The 15,401-nt window shown below is 45.1% G+C and overlaps 2 protein-coding genes across 3 annotated transcripts in view; both read left to right on the forward strand.

The window, feature by feature from the left end:
• Positions 1–33: 33 nt before the first annotated feature.
• On the forward strand, positions 34–9,133 carry TRMT12 (tRNA methyltransferase 12 homolog). The gene is made up of 7 exons (XM_032227600.1): positions 34–137; positions 1,354–1,522; positions 2,470–2,668; positions 3,830–3,980; positions 5,398–5,507; positions 6,611–6,768; positions 7,953–9,133. Exons 1-7 carry the CDS (start codon positions 64–66, stop codon positions 8,418–8,420), a joined length of 1,329 nt encoding a protein of 442 aa, XP_032083491.1. The 5' UTR covers positions 34–63; the 3' UTR covers positions 8,421–9,133.
• A 2,309-nt stretch (positions 9,134–11,442) lies between these two features.
• SYTL4 (synaptotagmin like 4) overlaps positions 11,443–15,401 on the forward strand; it is a 35,346-nt gene continuing 31,387 nt past the window's right edge. The window contains exons 1-2 of one of the 2 annotated variants that reach the window (XM_032227596.1): positions 11,475–11,547; positions 12,767–12,817. The gene's annotated coding sequence lies outside the window, so the exon portion shown is untranslated. Of the gene's footprint in view, positions 11,548–12,766; positions 12,818–15,401 lie in introns of both variants that reach the window. The other variant, XM_032227595.1, reaches the window with a different exon arrangement.

Raw genomic sequence — 15,401 nt, forward strand, 5'->3', positions numbered from 1 at the left:
GCGCTCAAAACTGGGTTCCGTTTCCGCGCTGATTCCGTTGCTCTTCCGTGCCGATTGAGGAAGATGGAGGCCGGTGCTTCGTCCTCTGGAGGCACCGCCGCTCTCGTTACAGAGGCTCAGTTTACTCAGCTTTTCAGGTGTGTAGGGCAGGTTTCTAGGAAGGGGAGCGTTGGCATGGAAGGGGTTTATATACGGGAAGCTCTTCTTTCCCTAAAAAAGGTTCATTTTTGCCCCATCTCCCTCTCTCTCTATCTTCTGTCATCTCTCCCTTTCCCCCTATTATCTCTCTATCATCTCTCTCTCTTGTCTGTCTACAGTCTGTCTTCAGAGGATAATTAGAACTGCAGGGGGGAAAAAAACAATGGCTGCCAACCTGCCTTCCATTGAGGACCTGTACACTGCACGAGTCAAAAAGAGGGCTGTGAAAATATTTACAGACCCCTCACATCCTGGACATAAATTGTGTCAACTTCCACTCTCAAAACGACATTATAGAGCATTAAACACCAGAACAACTAGACACAGGAACAGTTTTTCCCCAAACACCATCACTCTGCTAAACAAATAATTCCCTCAACACTGTCAAACTATTCACTAAGGCCGCATTACTATTACTATTAATCTTCTCATCGTTCCTATCATCCATTTCCTCCCACTTATGACTGCAGTATTATAACTTTGTTGCTTGTATCCTTACGGTTTATATTGATATTGATTGTTACCTGATTGCTTATTTGTACCCGATGGCTATCATTAAGTGTTGTACCTTATGATTCTTGATTAATGTATCTTCTCTCTTTATGTACACTGAGAGCATCTGTACCAAAGACAAATTCCTTGTGTGTCCAATTACACTTGGCCAATAAAGAATTCTATTCTATTCTATTCCTACCCTATCCTTTCTATCTTCTATCATCTCCCTCTTTATCTCTCCCTATCATCTCTCTCTCTCCCCATCATCTCTCTGTCTCTCTATCTTCTCTCATCCATCCATCCATCCATCCATCTATGTATCCTCTATCATCATCTCTCTCTTTCTTTTATGTATCTCTCTCCTATCTTTATCTTTATATATCCACCCACCCACCCATCCATCCATCCCAGCTTTCCTGCTTTTGTGGTTATGCCATGAACAGTTTCCTTGTTAAGTCTTGATGATTTCTCAGGCTGGCCACTTGGTGCATGTTGGTAAAGCCCAGATCCATTTTCTCTTTGTTGTTGACTTAATGTGGTCTCATCCAGAGATAAAAAACAACAGCCAACCACCAATCTTTCTTGCATTCTGTTTTGGACCTTCTCTAGCAATAGCAATAACTTTCTGTGGGGAGCCTCACAAACTGGTTGATATTACAGAAAACTCTTGAAGAAAGAAGGGATTTTGAACTCCCATTATCGAGTGCAAAAACTTCCTGATGGGACCACAGCGTTGCCTATACTTGGTCAAAGCTTCACAGCGCAGCATCTACAACAGCTGAAAGAGAGCATACCACATGGAAAGGCCTGCGCTCTGACATGGATGCATGTAAGTCAAGCTCTTGTGAAGAAGTCACGTTTTTTTGCCTAACTCTAGATTTTTCTCTGGAGCTGGAAATAAATACAAGTAGTTCTTGAATTAAAACAGGTCATTTAATGACTGTTCAAAGGTACAACAGCACTTTAAAAAGCGATTCATGTCCGTTTTTCATACTTATGACTTTTGCAGCATCCCCATGGCCATGTGATCAAAATTCAGACACTGGTTGAGCTTCTTCGATGCAAGTGGGGGTTTGGATTGGAACTAGTGCTGCCACTGTTTTAACTGTTCTGATATCCCAGAAGGGCTGGTTTTGTGTAAGGTAATGCTTTGGGAATGACCAGGGTTTTGATTGACACATTCAAAGTATTCTGCCTTTTGAACCTTTCATCATAAGCATCCAATAGGCTAAAACACATGAGGAACGGTTGCAGGAACTGGGCATGGCTAGTCTAGTGAAGAGAAGGACCAGGGATGACATGACAGCACTGTTCCAATATTTGAGTGGCTGCCACAGAGAGGAGGGGGTCAACTTGTTTTCCAAAACACTTGAAGGCCAGACAAGGAATCATGGATGGAAACTGATCAAGGAGAGATTCAATCTAGAAATAAGGAGAACATTTCTGACAGTGAAAACAATCAACCAGTGGCATAGCTTGCCATGAAAAGTTGTGGGAGCTTCATTGCTGGGAGCTTTCAAGAAGAGACTGGGCTGCCATCTGTCAGAAATGGTATAGGGTCTCCTGCCTGAGCAGGGGGTTGGACTAGATGACCTACAAGGTCCCTTCCAACTCTGTCATTCCATTCCATTCTATATACAGCGCAGATGTATAGCTAAGATAAATAAGATCAGAGAGTACCTAGGACCCCATACAGCCAAGTTGTTTAGAAAGGATTTCAAATTGAAGAAAGCTCTGTGTATCACTGAGGAAACTAACTTTCTTTTTCTTTCTTAGAATCCTATTCCTTCGAAAGCAGTTATGATACGTTCACCCATTCAGAAATTGCACAGTGAGCTGCAACACCTCATGTCAACCCATGGTGTTCCATGGTCAGAAGAGCTGGAGAAAGATCTGCCACGGTCCTGGCAGAGGCATGGGGACCTCGTTCTTCTAAGCGAGGATTGCTTTAGAGCAAAGCAGTGGAGAGAATTGGGTAAAGAGTCGTTGATTAAGTTGGGCGGCTATAGAAATCAGTCGATCAAACAAACAAATAAACTGCAAATATAATTTTACAGTGTGGGATCCCTGTTCAGTAAAACCAGACTTTTATTCCTTACTAGTTGATAACCCGGTGTTGCCCGGGTATTTATTTACAGGAGGGAAATGTCCAGGCCAAATTTCTAAAGTTGGATTTTTCCCCTTACCAGAGGGAGACCCCTTGTGGAGTACTGTGAAGCTGTTACCATGGCAACTCCACTACGCTGCACAGTAGAAGCCATTTTACGGGCCAACACTCTGTATCTTAACAGAGTCTCCCCCGAAGGGTGTTAAAAGTGTCTTACCTCCACAGTATTTGTCTCCAGAGAGTAAGTCATCTGTGTACCAAATTTGGTTGAAATTGCTCGAGGCATTCCAGAGTTATGGTGGAACACACAGACAGACACACACACACACAAACAAACAAACAAACAAACAAACAAACAGTACTTGAATTTGAGACCACAATTGAATTGAATTGAATTGAATTTATTGCATTTATATGCCGCCCTTTTCCCCGAAGGGGACTCAGGGCGGCTCACAATCCAAGTCAGGGAAGGGGGTACAGATAAGGGATAAAAAAGATGAACAAAACAATACACAATTTAAAAGCACACAACAACCATACCATTCGAGGGCAGGGGGGAAAGCTCTTTAGCCCCAGGCCAGAACAGCCAGGTTTTAAGGGCTTTGCGGAAGGCCTGGAGGGTGGTGAGGGTTCGAATCTCCATGTTCCAGAGGGTCGGAGCAGCCACAGAGAAGGCTCTTCTCCGGGTAGTCTCCAGCCGGCATTGGCCGGCGGATGGAATTCGGAGGAGGCCTAATCTGTGGGATCTAATCGGTCTATTGGAGGTAATTGGCAGCAGGCGGTCTCTCAAGTACCCAGGTCCAATACCATGAAGGGCTTTATAAGTGACGACTAGCGCCTTGAATGAAGTATAAGAACAGCCAGCTGAAGATTAGATTCCTCTTTATTCACCTGGTGATATGGTTTCTTTTAGAAACTTACTGCTGTAATAAAATACCATATGTTGATTCTTAAAACGTGTCCTGGTTTGTTTTGGTGTCATTGAACCACCCTGTAGTGAGAAATAATGGCCTTTGCTCTCTGTTCCAGGCCAAAGACTTTGGCAGGTGGTTGCTGATGCTTTGGGGGCCCGGCGTTTAGCCAAACGGGGCCGAGTGCAACCAGATTTCTTTCGTTCTCCTGCTGTGACCCTGTTACTGGGCGAGGATGGTTGGGTTGAACAGGTGGACAATGGAATCAGGTAAGGGGGGGAAAAGTTTCTCCTTGACTCGTCTTTTCCTCCTTTACACTTATGTATAATGCAATATAATGAATAATGCAATAATAATAATAATTAATAATAAAAGGAACACCGTGGCTCAGTGGCTAAGACGCTGAGCTTGTCGATCAGAAAGGTTCGAATCCCTAGCTCTGCATAACCGAGTGAGTTCCCGTTACTTGTCCCAGCTTCTGCCAACCTAGCAGTTCGAAAGCATGTAAAAATACAACTAGAAAAATAGGGACCACCTTTGGTGGGAAGGTAACAGTGTTCCGTGTGCCTTCAGTGTTTAGTCATGCCGGCAACATGACCACGGAGACATCTTTGAACCGCTGGCTCTTTGGCTTTGAAACAGAGATGAGTGCTGCCCCCTAGAGTCAGAAACGACTAGCACATACATGTACGAGGGGAACCTTCACTTTTAATGCAATCACACGAAAGGTCCTAGACATTCAAGTTTAACCGAGGAAGTCGGTGGTGTTTGCTAGCTCGGGACACAGAATAATAGTCTTAAATTGCAGGAAAGCAGATACGGCTTGAAAGTAAGATGGAAAAATCTCCATGATTGAGTTTTTCATCTGTGGAAACTAGCTAGATTTCCTGCAGTAGAGATCTTAAAGCAGATAAAGCCTGTTAAAAGGGCCATATTGTTTTTCCTATGCATGTACCATAGTTTTTCATTTCCCACACTTTATGCATATTTCTGGATATGAAGTTATCTGATTTTTTGTTAGTCCCTTTGGGAAATCTGTTGCTGGGCAGGACAGAAAGATCTCTGGTAAGTTGATACGTTTCCAAAACAAGCCAAGATGAACATCTGCTTGGTTAATCTAGGCTGTCAATTTGTTTCCCTCAGGGTCATGAGCCCTACAGCCTAGCAAAGCTTAGTGTGAGGTTAGATTTACAGGTGTGGGCTACTGGGGGTTCGCAGGGATTCACGAGAACCTCTAGCTAAGATTCTGTGCAGTTTGGAGAACCTCCAAATTCCATTCCTGGTTGGCCCCTCCCCTCCCAGGAGTTCCCATGCAGCCCGTTCTGGATGCAGGTAAGTGCAGGGCGCATGAAGAGGCTCAGAGAGGGTGAAAAATGGGCCTACCGGAAGTTTGGGAAGCCCGGAAATGGGCCTGTTTCCGGCCTACAGAGGTACCCTGGAGCCTGGGGAGGCGGTTTTCACCCTCCCGGAGGCTCGAAGAAAGCCTCCGGAGCCTAGGGAGCACAAACACACTCACACACACACATACTACTGTGGTGCAGGAGGTCGACTAGGCCACGCCCACTCAGCAATCGGGCAGAGAACCCTTGCTAGAATTTTTGAAGCCCACCCCTGGGCTAGAAGTACACCTCTTGGGAAATTTAGGATGGATATCTAGTCCCCTGCATCTGTGTTTTTTCTCCACAGATACAGCTTTGATGTGACCCAGTGCATGCTGTCTCCCGGAAACATTACCGAAAAGTTACGGATAGCCTCCATGTTATGCACAGGAGAAGTAGTGGTGGATCTTTATGCTGGTAAATACTGTCTTGATAATACACATAAAATTCATCTTTGATTTTACTCGTATTGCCTGCAGCTAGAATAGTATTTGCACAACAATGGAAAAGTGAAGAGATCCCAACAGATGAAAATGTGATTAAAAAAATGTTAGAATGTGCAGAAATGGATAAGCTAACACTTACAATTAAGGAAAAGAAAGAGACTGAATATTTTTTTGATCTGGGACTTATTTTACAATGATTAGCTGACAAAAACAGGAGCTAGAAACAGGGGAAATATATGGAAGAATCAGTGATATAAGTAAGATATGTTAACCTGGTTAAACATGTTGTTGTTGTTGCTATTGATACTAACCATGTGCTTAATGGTTCTGTTCATCATTAAACTTTCTTTCCAGTCAGCCTCCATGTTTCCAGTGTCTTTCTCCTGGTTTGGAACTGAACCAGATAGATACTGAATTTTCCGGCATATAAAGTGACTGGGTGTATAAGACGACCCCCTACTTTTCCTGTTAAAATATAGGGTTTGGGCTATACTCGCCGTATAAGACTACCCTTCTTTCTTTCTTCTTGCTGGTGGAGCCATGATGGGGCCTTGACTGTTAGCCATTTGTATACTATACTGTTGGCCTTTCAGGCGGTGCGGTGCAGTAATACTGTCATGTCAGGTATCGCCATTCCAGTATACAGTGCCCAGTGAGCAATGTATTTTCAATTAATGAATACAAGGCCTGCTCGGATTGGCAGAGGGTGTGACATCATCAGCCTGCCTTCCTGACTCCAAGACAGTCTAAGCAGGCCGGCTCATAGCGGTATACATTATGTGGAAACTGCTGGCTCAGCGCTGCCGGTATGGAAAATGCAGCGCAGTATGGCAGCAGCAGCGGTATTTAACGGCATTCAGACCAGCTTGGAACCAGTAAGTTTCGGCTCGCCGTATACCCAGCATATATAAGATGACCCCTGATTTTTGGAATGATTTTTATAGGCTAAAAAGTCATCTTATACACCCAAAAATACGGTATTTCTTCCTACACTGTTTAAACAAAGCTTAGGTGTCAATCAAGGATAATGTAACGGCAGGGACACTGAGCTCATTTTGTCTGTCTTCTCTTCAGGGATTGGCTATTTCACTCTGCCATACTTAATTCACGCCGGTGCTGCTTTTGTCCACGCTTGTGAGTGGAACCCCCATGCTGTGGAAGCTCTACAGAAGAACCTGCAACTGAACGGCGTCCAGGATCGATGCCACGTTCACCAGGGGGATAATAGGAAGGTGAGTAGAAAAGGCCTCAAAATTGACCCTGTGTCCTGCTCCTGTTGGAGCCTGAGTCTGCGGAGGAAAACAAGCCAGAACTGGAGCTGACGGAGATCGAGGGGGCGGCTTTGTTGGCTTTGGAGGAATGTGGAGAGGCCGAGTCACGCCAGGGCCTTTCTGGATTGGGACGACTTGTAGGCACGGGGGGACAGAAGCAGGATGATCCAAGAGAGCGCAAGCAGTGCACATGACGAGCGACAAAGCTCAGGCAATGAGCAAGGACCACCTCCTCCTGATCCCCGATCACGGAGAGTAGAGAGAAGACAGGAACAGTGTAGGCTGACCCAACAACTTGGGAGACCGAGCACCCCGCCCCTCTTCACAAGGCACACCTGGGGAATGAGATTTAAGGAGACACTATGGGGAGGGGCATTTGTCAGGGATAAATGCTGAATTCATGGAGTTTTGTGTGCCATTGCTGATGTTTGGAGTTTCCTGGACTTCTTGCTTTATTTCTTTCTTCCTGAAACCATTGCCTTGTTGTTTTGCTTCCTGGACTCATTGACTTATTCCCTTGCCCCGCTGGATTTCTTGCTTTGCAGCCTTTGTGCTCACAGCGTTCTGCTGGACTACTTCCAGCCAGAGGCAGCTGGAGGTGTGTGTGTGTGTGTGTGTGAGAGAGAGAGAGAGACAGAGAGAGAGAGAGAAAGAGAGAGGGATCACTTTGCTTTGGGACTTGGCATAAGGGTTTGGGGGAAAGCTAGAGCAATAAAGGGGCAGTTTGAACTATCAGCTGACTATGTTGCCTCTGTGCCTTGCCTCAGATCATCACATCCTGAAACTTTCTCTGCCTGAAACTTTAAAGAACTGCTGAGGTTCTGAGTATAAACTGAGCTAGGAAAGCAAATCAATAGCACTTAGACTTATATACCACTTTATATTGCTTCACAGCCCTCTCTAAGCGGTTTACAGAGTCAGCATATTGCCCCCCAACTATATGGGTCCTCTTTTTACCCACTTCAGAAGGATGGAAGGCTGAGTCAACCTTGAGCCTGGTGAGATTCGATCTGCCAAATTGCAGTCAGCTGGCAGTCAGCAGAAGTAGCCTGCAGTACTGCACTCTAACCACTGCGCCACCGCGGCTCATGTGCTTTGATTTGAGAAAATGTTTCCTCTTCTCTCTCTCTCTCTCTCGGCTGGAGGTGGAGCTACGGGATGTGGCTGACAGAGTAAATCTGGGATTGATCCCGACGTCGGAGGAAGGATGGCCAGTTGCTTGCCAGGTCTTGAGAAAGGATGTCGGAGGGGTCCTTCACATACACCAAAACGTGGAGGCTTTCCCCGGAAAGGCACTCAAGGTGTCCCAGCAACCAGAGGAGAATCAGTCACCCAAGCAGGGTCACACCCAAGCAATATCCCATGGCCAAGAAGACCGAGTAGCTCTGAAGGACCATGATGTTCTCCAGAAGGTTGGACAATCATTCACGGCTTCAGCCAAACAAGAATGGCAGGGCTGGGCAGCGGTAACGGCGACACGGATCCAGAATTTGCTTCAGGACCTGGATAGGAAACCTTGGAAAACCCAAATCTTGCATCTTGAACATGTGAAATCGTACGCCCCTCATGTAGACCATCTAGTCTTGGATCTAGATTGCCGGCCACTTAAGTAGCATAGGGAGAATGTCTCCCCTCCGTTTCAGGGGATCTTGGAAGAAGCAGGGCATGAGTACCGCATTCTGGATCTTCTTCACGAGCTGCTCCCCACTTTTTGGGAACCTGAAGTTGATTATTGTGGCCCTCCAGCTGCCAGTGGAGCTGGAGCTGGCAGCAGACTCGGATGAGGAGGAGGTTGAGGAAGAACCTGGGCCAGTTCTGGAGTCTGGGGAAGGCTCTAATGGATGCTCAGCGTCAGACACAGAGATAGAGTCAGGGCCGTCCGGCATTTCCCAGCCAGAGAGGCAGCTACCTTTGGAGTCAGAGATGAGTTAGGAGGAGGAACAGCTGGGGCCTGTTCCAGATATACGTATCTGCAGAGTAATTAGGAGAGGTGAACAACAGAGGACAATGAGCTGGCTCGGGAAGCAAAATAAACGTGGACGCTGACTGGGAATAAACAGAAGGAAAGGGGAGGGGTGGTTGTGGGAGACAACAGTTCATATTTCTGGAAAGTTTGCTCCTTGTGTGTTTCCCGCGACAAAGACCGCCTTGCCAGAACTGAGGTTTGTCTGTTTCTCTGACTTAATTTCCAGCCTGGGAGCTCACAGCCTTACATTTATCATAAGGAGCTGATAAGGACTATTGTTTCAGTCAACTTCTTGGCTGGATTTTCGGTTGGTAAATGCAGTTAATTCCCAATGTGTAAATAAAGAGGGGTTTTTCTTTGCGGGGAGTCTGTTTCTTTCTTCTGTGAAGGCTGGGTCAGAATATTGGTGGCTGGAAAGGTCATATAATTTTTAGGATTTAGTGAATGCAATCAGAACTTCAATGAATCGTTGAACCCTGGCAGGGACTGAACATAAGTAGGCCATAGAAGTGATTTGGGCAGCTAGTTGATGCCTGCTGGATTCTACAAACTAAGCCAATCCTTCCAGCCTTCTTCCTGAGCTATACTGTTTGCTATAGTATACAGTCTGCATCATATCAAATAACTTTTTGCTAGCTCAGTGGCTAAGATGCTCAGCTTGTCGATCGAAAGGTAGGCAAGTTTCGAATCCCTAGTGCTGCGTAATGGAGTGAGCTCCCATTACTTGTCCCAGCTTCTGCCATACTAGCAGTTCGAAAGCACGTAAAAAATGCAAGTAGAAACATAGGAACCACCTTTGGTGGGAAGGTAACAGCGTTCCGTGCGCCTTCGGTGTTTAGTCATGCCGGTCACATTTAGTCATGCCGGCCACATTTAGTCATGCCGGCCACATGACCACGGAGATGTCTTCGGACAGCGCTGGCTCTTTGGCTTTGAAATGGAAATGGAAACGTTCCCTAGAGTCGGGAACGGCTAGCACATAAGTACGAGGGGAACCTTTACCTTTACTTACCATAGATTAACATGATTCTTTCCTACGGTGTCTGCAAAAGAACATGGGAACGATTACAAACCATGTAAGCTAAATCCAGCCATTTGCAGGAAAAACATTTGGTATTGCCATATTGGGTGACTAAGCCAGAATGATGCTTTTAAATTAAGATGCAAACCATTGGGTCTTGACTCCCTGCTGGAGCCGAGGTGGTGCAGTGGGTAGAGTACAGTACTGCAGGCCACTTCAGCTGACTGCTATCTGCAGTTCAGCGGTTCAAATCTCACCGGCTCAGGGTTGACTCAGCCTTCCATCCTTCCGAGGTGGGTAAAATGAGGACCCAGATTATGGGGGCAATATGCTGACTGTAAACCGCTTAGAGAGGGCTGAAAGCCCTAGGAAGCGGTATATAAGTCTAACTGCTATTGCTATTGCTACTCCCATGGCTGGATTCACAAAACAGCTAGATTAAAAGCAAGTCCATGGTGGTTTAATTGGCCTCGCACCATGAGATAAGCGGCATATACATTTGATGAATAAATGACAAGCCAGCCAAGTGTGGTTTTTCAGTGAACAAAAGGAGGACTAGTTCGTGCAATAAGTAATATTGTTTGATTCTAATTCCTTCTGTCATTTTGTGAATGAGGAAGACAATTGCATGGTAAAACTGAACTTTGGAGCAGCCTTAATCTAATTTTCATCTTCCTGCAAGATAACAATAGAAGCTGTCATCACCTAGTTAGGGCGATGTCTATGTTTAGTTTAAAGGGTTGTGGTTATAGCATTTTTTTTAATCAGAGCTAAAGCCCAGGGAAAATAGATGAGTCATATTAACTAGCCTTTTGTTTGTTCTGTAGGTTACCACCTTTATCACCTTTTCATACCAGGTTTGAATTAGAGCGTGGTTAGATTAAAAGTCTTCAGTCACTGATATGCAAAAAGGCAGTATTATGCTAAGACGCTGAGCTTGTCGATCAAAAAGGTTGGCAGTTTAGTAGTTCGAATCCCCAGTGCCACCTAACGGAGTGAACTCCCCGTTACTTGTCCCAGCTCTGCCAACCTAGTTCGAAAGTAGGTAAAAATGCAAGTAGAAAAATAGGAACCATCTTTGGTGGGAAGGGAAGAGTGTTCTGTGCGCCTTTGGCGTTTAGTCATTCATTCCGGCCACATGACCACAGGGAAAGCGCTGACTCTTCCGCTTTGAAACAGAGATGAGCTCTGCCCCCTAGAGTTGGGAACGATAAGCACATATGTGCGAGGGGAACCTTTACGGTGTGTTATTAAAAGAAGAGGAAAGGAGGAGGAAGAGGAGCAGATGGAGAAGAGATAAGGACAAGAGGAAAAGGAGGAGAAGGAAGAAGAGGAAAAAGAGAGGCGATGGAGAAGAAGGGAAGGACAAAAAAAGAAAACGATGGAGGGGGAAGAAGAGGAGGAAAAAGAGAAGAGAGGATGAGCAGATGGAGAAGAAGAAAGGACAAGAGGAAAAGAAGAGAGGAAAGGGACGAAGGAGAGGGGGAAAAGAGATGGAGAAGAAAGAGGAGAGCAAGAGGAAAGAAGAAGAACAACAACAACGGAGGCACCCAAAGGATGCCCCGCGTAACGGAGACCGTGACGCGATCGAGGCCGCCAGCGCCTTTCCCGAGCGGAGCGCGGCGCCTTTAAGCCGGGGACTCCGCCTCGGGTCGAGGCGTGTTTTCGGCGCCGCAGCTCCTGCTTGTCTCGGAGTCGCGCGGAGAGATCCTCGCGGGGAGCCGGCGAATCCCCCGGGCGCGGCTGGTTGCAGGTACCCCCCAATCTCCCCAACGCCTGGCGCGCTTGGAGTTGGAGCTCCGGACGTTTCCCAAGCAGGCGCCTCTCCCACTTTCTCCTGCTTCCTCCTCCTCGCACCAGCCCTTCGCTGCTGCCTTTTCAGTCCCGGATCTGGCGTGATCCGGAGAGCCTGGGCAGGAGGGTCTTTGGAAACGGAGCCCCCGCAGCGACCCGGTGGGATGGGGAGCCTTTCTTTCCAACGTGGAACGCTCTCCAAATCGGACTTTGCAGCAAAGCCGAGAGGGTTTTGTTGGGTGAATTTTGGCCGGGCTGACCCAAGTGAAGCTAAGCAGGTTGGGTAGGTGGGTGGAGGGGGGTGCACTCTGTGTAAGCTCAGAGGTACAGGTTCTTGCAGGGGGTTCTTCACCAACGTCCCAAGAACTTGAGTATTTCTGCCATGAAAGTCATTGCAGGAAATAGGTTTCAGCATTTTTATATACATACATACATACATACATACATACATACATACATACATACATACATACATACATACATACTTTTAAAAATCCTTCTCTCTCTCTCTCCCTCCCTCCCTCCCTCTCTCTCTCTCTCTCTCTCTCTCTCTCTCCTTCCCTCCTCCTCTCTCTCTCTGCCTGCCTCTCTCTCTCTCCCCTCCCCATATTCTTGACTATAGGGAATTTAGGCAAGGGTTTAGAATTTAGAGATGGGTTCAGAATTTAGAGATGGGTTCAGAATTTAGAAATGGGTTTAAAATTTAGAGACGGGTTTAGGATTTAGAAATGGGTTTAGAATTTAAGCGGGTTTAAAATATAGAGATGAGTTGAGAACTTAGACAAAGCTTTAGAATTTAGACAAGGGTTAGTGTTGGAAACGTGACTATAACAACTCCATACAGTACAATCTCAAATTGTACCATGAACGATACACCTGTATATTATGCAGCAGGTGGAAATTAAATTTCAGCCTTCTCTCTGACCCTGCTTTGGTCACTGAGATCCCTTGAGCCACAAATTATGATTAGTGAAGTATAATGGCTACATTTGCCATGCCAACTGGAATGTGTAAGGGCTTAGAGCAATTTATTTGGAGAGAATGATTTATGTGGCGCATGGAGCATGTCTTGGAAAAACAATGTCAGGTCAACTGTACTTTTGGAAATGTGGGCTTGGGAAGGGGGTGGCAAAGAAATTGTATCGGATGACCTCAAGCAGGTATTTATGCTCTTTCAGAATTGAGGCCACTTCGTGTGTGCTCAGGAGCTGCAGTTTAACATTCTGCAAGTGAGACTAATTTATTAATTTTCATCCCACCTTTATTATTTTTTATAAATAACTCAAGGTTGTGAATACGCACAATGCTCCCCCCCCTCCTATTTTCCCGACAACAACCCCCCTGTGAGGTGGGCTGGGCTGGGAGAGAGGGACAGCCCCAAAGTTACCCAGTTGGTTTTCGTGCTAAGGCAGGACTAGAACTCACAATCTCCTGGTTTCTAGGACAGCAGCACCTTAAACCCAGTAAGCTTGAGCGCCAGAACAACTTAGTTAACTATGTATTAGTTGGCTTGTATGCAGGTTAATCCAGTGTGGTGGTGTCTCCTAGCGGTTGTATTCAAAGAGTGGCTTGAGGATAATGTTTATTAGGATGGGTGAAGCCAATTCTGGTTTGTTTACTTAACCAAAGTCAAATAAACCACCACTTTTTTTGTATGGTTATTCCGTTGAGAAAGTTATTTGGTGTGGAGCCTTTTCTTACTTATTTACTTACTTACTTACTTACTTACTTACTTACTTATTTACTTACTTATGTTAGCAAATTTGTTTGATTAACACCGTCCTTGTTTGATCATATTGGGAGTCACGGAATTTTCAGCGGAGGTGCCCTGTTTATGCTTTCGGTGCTCATTTCGGTATCCCAAACTAGTAAAGTAATAAACTTAGCTACCGGTCATCCTTGACTTACAACGGTTTGCTTAGTGGCCCTTCAAAGTTACAACGGCACTGAAAAAGGAAACTCATGACCAAAAGAAATTTTGGGTTCAATTGTCCTAAGTCTCCTTCGATGCTCTTTCTATAGAGATATTTTTTTAAAAAAACTTATATCCTCTCAATAATTATTACCCATACCTCGATAGGTATCCTGGCCGTGATTAAACATTAATCCATCCTAGCTATTTTACACAACTAACATAGCAAACCCTTTTGCATTATAACTCTTTTGCGTTTTAGTATTTAATGACAACAGTTTAAGGATTGATATTATAGTAAAGTTAGGCCATGTGTAGCTGACAGATTAAGTGCCAAATTGTGGTTTGAATGTAGATGTTATTCGTTATTTACGACTTTTATTCTAGAATTTTAAACTGGATATCCCTTGAGAGTTTTTATTTGCACTGGTCTCTTTGTCTTTGACTGTAATAAACATGATTTAATTTCTGGTCATAAGTCAAGGACCAATCAGTAGTTCCAGCATTCAGTACTGATTTGTTCCTTGGAGCTGAGAGAATGTGTTTTGTTGCTTTTGTGTGAGAGGTGGAGGCTTTTTCCTGGACTCTTCAGCACTGTTTGTCTTTCCGGAAGCCAGAACACAGCATTTTCTTGCTGCTCTTCCTCCTTTCCTGAGAAAGCCTGTGTGATAGCTGGACTGGGAAGTGTGTGTATGTCAAAGATAAACACTGCACTCACTCTTGGCTGGAGATGGAGAGGAAGTGGAAGCCAAGTTCAGAAAGAGCTTCTGGAACTGTTGGATATATTTTTGTGTCTCTTTTTATATTCAGTTCAAATTTGAGGCTCAAGGCAGAAATACAGAATAGAATAGAATAGAATGACAAAGTTGGAAGGGACCTTGGAGGTCTTCTAGTCCAACCCCCTGCTTAGGCAGGAAACCCTACACCACTTCAGACAAATCCAACATCTTCTTAAAACCTTCCAGTGTTGGAGCATTCACAACTTCTAGAGCAAGTTGCTCCACTGATTAATTGTTCTAACTGTCAGGAACTTTCTCCTCAGTTTTGAGTTGCTTCTCTCCTTGATTAGTTTCCACCCATTGCTTCTTGTTTTTTGGAGGTGCTTTGGTGAATAGCTTGACTCCCTCTTCTTTGTGGCAGCCCTTGAGATATTAGAACACTACTATCACGTCTCTCCTAGTCCTTATTTTCATCAATCTAGACATACTCAGTTCCTGCAACCGTTCTTCATATATTTTAGCCTCCGGTCCCCTAATCCCCTTGGTTGCTCTTCTCTGCACTCTTTCTAGAGTCTCTTTCTAGAAACTTGGTGTGAAGATGTTGATGGGCGAAGATGGGTAGAAATGCTCGTATTTTGCAAATGTTTTGCTTGTGGGGGAAAAATGCATGGTGCCTGCCAGTATGTTGCAAAATTCTAATATTATTATTACAGTCTACATTTTTTATTTGCATTCTGTGTGGTTCAATTGTCCAATTCTGGGTATCTAAGAATGTTCCTGTTATACATAAAGAGTATATAAAGAGATGGCAAATTTTGTTATTGATTGGACATTTGGATCATCCAATTTCTTATAGGTTCATACGCTGGTTATAAGTCAGTGTGTTTATTAATGGATCCATTTGTAGAGTCCCAGGCTGAATTTACACGCATGACGAGTTTTGGCGTGGCCGGTGACTTTGGCCTCGTCCCACTCGAACAGGTATTCATTGTCAACCTGGCTCAGCATTGTCGATGTGGCTCCAACTTCCTTAGCAGGAAGGCTTATGTGCTACTGGTGGAAATGGGGGATGACTGCTAGGTTTGACCGTTTTAAGGGGAAGTGATAAGGGTATCAGTGCCTACTTGTCGTCGTGGTTTTACCACACTATGGGAAACAAGAAGGACGTAGGAGACGTGAACA

Source organism: Thamnophis elegans, chromosome 12 (genome assembly GCF_009769535.1).
Source record: "Thamnophis elegans isolate rThaEle1 chromosome 12, rThaEle1.pri, whole genome shotgun sequence".
In the NCBI taxonomy this organism is placed as follows: Eukaryota; Metazoa; Chordata; class Lepidosauria; order Squamata; family Colubridae; genus Thamnophis; species Thamnophis elegans.

What these genes read in the sequence shown, in the direction of transcription:
- TRMT12 (XM_032227600.1), top strand. Translation starts at nt 64, where the DNA reads ATGGAGGCCGGTGCTTCGTCCTCTGGAGGCACCGCCGCTCTCGTTACA. An exon ending in CAGTTTACTCAGCTTTTCAG is followed by an intron (nt 138 to 1,353) that starts GTGTGTAGGGCA and finishes TTGATATTACAG; the next exon opens with AAAACTCTTGAAGAAAGAAG. An exon ending in AAAGCAGTGGAGAGAATTGG is followed by an intron (nt 2,669 to 3,829) that starts GTAAAGAGTCGT and finishes TCTCTGTTCCAG; the next exon opens with GCCAAAGACTTTGGCAGGTG.